Source organism: Nyctereutes procyonoides, unplaced genomic scaffold (genome assembly GCF_905146905.1).
Source record: "Nyctereutes procyonoides isolate TBG_1078 unplaced genomic scaffold, NYPRO_anot_genome, whole genome shotgun sequence".
Classification (NCBI taxonomy): domain Eukaryota; kingdom Metazoa; phylum Chordata; class Mammalia; order Carnivora; family Canidae; genus Nyctereutes; species Nyctereutes procyonoides.
In genome coordinates, this window is record NW_026575034.1 from 20,391,308 (window position 1) to 20,393,603 (window position 2,296).

At 38.6% G+C, this 2,296-nt stretch overlaps 1 protein-coding gene across 1 annotated transcript; it reads right to left on the reverse strand.

The window, feature by feature from the left end:
• Positions 1 to 1,098: 1,098 nt before the first annotated feature.
• Positions 1,099 to 2,043, reverse strand: LOC129504824 (olfactory receptor 2D3-like). The gene has a single exon (XM_055317707.1). The coding sequence runs from the start codon at positions 2,041 to 2,043 to the stop codon at positions 1,099 to 1,101; it is 945 nt and encodes a 314-aa protein (XP_055173682.1).
• Positions 2,044 to 2,296: the final 253 nt, after the last annotated feature.

Consider the following 2,296-nt stretch of genomic DNA (forward strand, 5'->3'; position numbering starts at 1 on the left):
CTCATTGTTCTGGGTATATCGGATACAACTAGAGTCAGATAAGAGAAAATGAGAAAAGAGCTCATAATGGTTTTAAAATGAATGCATAGATGCATGAATGAAAGAAAGAAGAAATTTAGCTACTAGATATCACTTCACCAGGGAAGTCTTCTACAGCAGAGTCAGTAGTTCCTGACTACTGACGTTCATTGTTCCTGGACTCATATCCATGGTAACTATAGAAGAGTTTTACAGTTTCATTGAATCCCCTCTAAACAAGTGATTGATTAAAACATTGTGTAAAATATGGATGTCGCTGTCAGGCAGATCCCTATCACCTATGTATATATTTAACTTGGGATAAGATTTTTAAAAACTCATTTTTTTTAGTTTTCAAGAAAAAACATTATGAACTAGAATGTATTTTGGTTTTGGCACAATTTTACAAGCTTAAATGCTCTAAACCATCCCAGCATAAAGACTCTTCCAGATACACTTATTGTTTCTATTAGAGCCTATTTCTATGTTTCTATGAATGAGACAGCTAATGTGAAAAGTCTTTAATGTTAGAATCATGTATGCAACTTATATTAGATGTTATTTTAAAATAATCCAGTTTAAACCTCTTAGATTGAGTTGTGATCATGCTTAAAACATATCCAGGTTAGGTGAATTAACCACAAACTCCAAAATAGTACTTGATGTGTTATATAATCAAGAAAATCTAACTGTATCCTTTTGTTTCTTCTCTATGTTATAGCTTCATGTGAGGATTTACAGTTTTTAGAACATGTCCTTCACTTTTATGCTTCCTTAACTAATTCATACTGTCTACCAAAATCCTGCACCTCTTAAGAATATTACAATAGTCCTAAAAATCAGACCCACAGAGTTGCCTACATGGCTCAGTCAGTTGAGCATCTGACTCTTGATTTTGGCAGAGGTCATGATGTCAGGGTGGTGAGATCAAGCCCTGAGTCAGCTCTGGCCTGGGTGTAGAGCCTGCTTATGATTCTCTCTCTCTAATTCTCCTCTGCCCATCCTCTAACCTGCTAGAGCAAGCACACATGCAATATTCTCTCAAAAAATTAAAATAAAGTAAAATAAAAGACCCTGAGGTCAACATCTCTTAGAAAAGGGCTTTCTTCCAGCTAGGTTTCTGAAAGCTCCTTTAACATCCTTGTTTCTCAGGCTATAGATTATAGGGTTCAACATTGGAGTCACCACTGCATAGAACACCGAGATCATTTTATCCCTTTCATTCATTATCTTGGAGTTTGGCTTCATGTAGTTGAACATTCCTGAGCCAAAGAAGAAGACAATAACAATGAGATGGGAACCACAGGTAGAGAAAACCTTGAGCCTCCCTTCCCCAGACTGCATCGGGATCACAGTGGAGATAATATTCCAGTAGGAAACCAGAATCAGGCAGACAGGAGCTAAAATGATGACCACGCTCATTGCAAAGATGGCCATTTCTGTGCTGGAAGTATCTGCTGAAGCCACCTTCAGAAGGGCAGGAAGTTCACAAAAGTAGTGATTAATAATGTTCTGCCCTTGATAGGGTAGTTGGAAAGTAAAGGTGGTATCCACCAGAGACACGAGTGCTCCACTGGCCCAAGATCCAATGGCCAACTGGAGACACACCTGTTGGGTCATGATGCTAGAGTAGTGCAGGGGCTTGCAGACAGCCACGTACCGGTCATAAGACATCACCGCCAGCAGTGCACACTCTGTACACCCAGCCAGAAGGGAAACAACTATCTGTGCCATACACCCAAGAAAAGAAATCGTTTTCCTCTTTACCAGGAAATGGACCAACACTTGAGGGACGATGCTGGTAGAGAAACAGAGATCTGTGAAAGAGAGGTTTCTAAGAAAAAAATACATGGGAGTGTGAAGTCGAGAGTCCATGAAGATGACAATGATGATGAGCAGGTTCCCAAGCACAGTCAAAAGATAAATGAGGAGAAAAAGAACAAACAGCAGGATCTGGGTCTGCAAGTCTTGTGAAAGGCCCAGGAAAATAAACTCAGCCACAGAGGTTTGGTTTTCCTCCCCCATTGAGATTATGCCTATTTACCTCTTTGCACAAATAAAAAGAACAACCTTTTGGTTTGTAACATCGAGTCTTGTAGAAGACTCTCATTTAAAGCTCAACTTATAACCAATTTGGATATTTCTAGCCTAGCTTTTTTGCTATCCAAGTCATTCTAATTAATATTAAATAGAATATCTTAATTCTTATTTGTTGGTTGTAATTTCAATCCACTTTATTTTTTTCCAAATCTCCTCTTCTCAGTGGCACTTATAGATT

Bases quoted from the DNA above. Each gene is read 5' to 3' on its own strand.
- LOC129504824 (XM_055317707.1), bottom strand. From the start codon at position 2,043: ATGGGGGAGGAAAACCAAACCTCTGTGGCTGAGTTTATTTTCCTGGGC.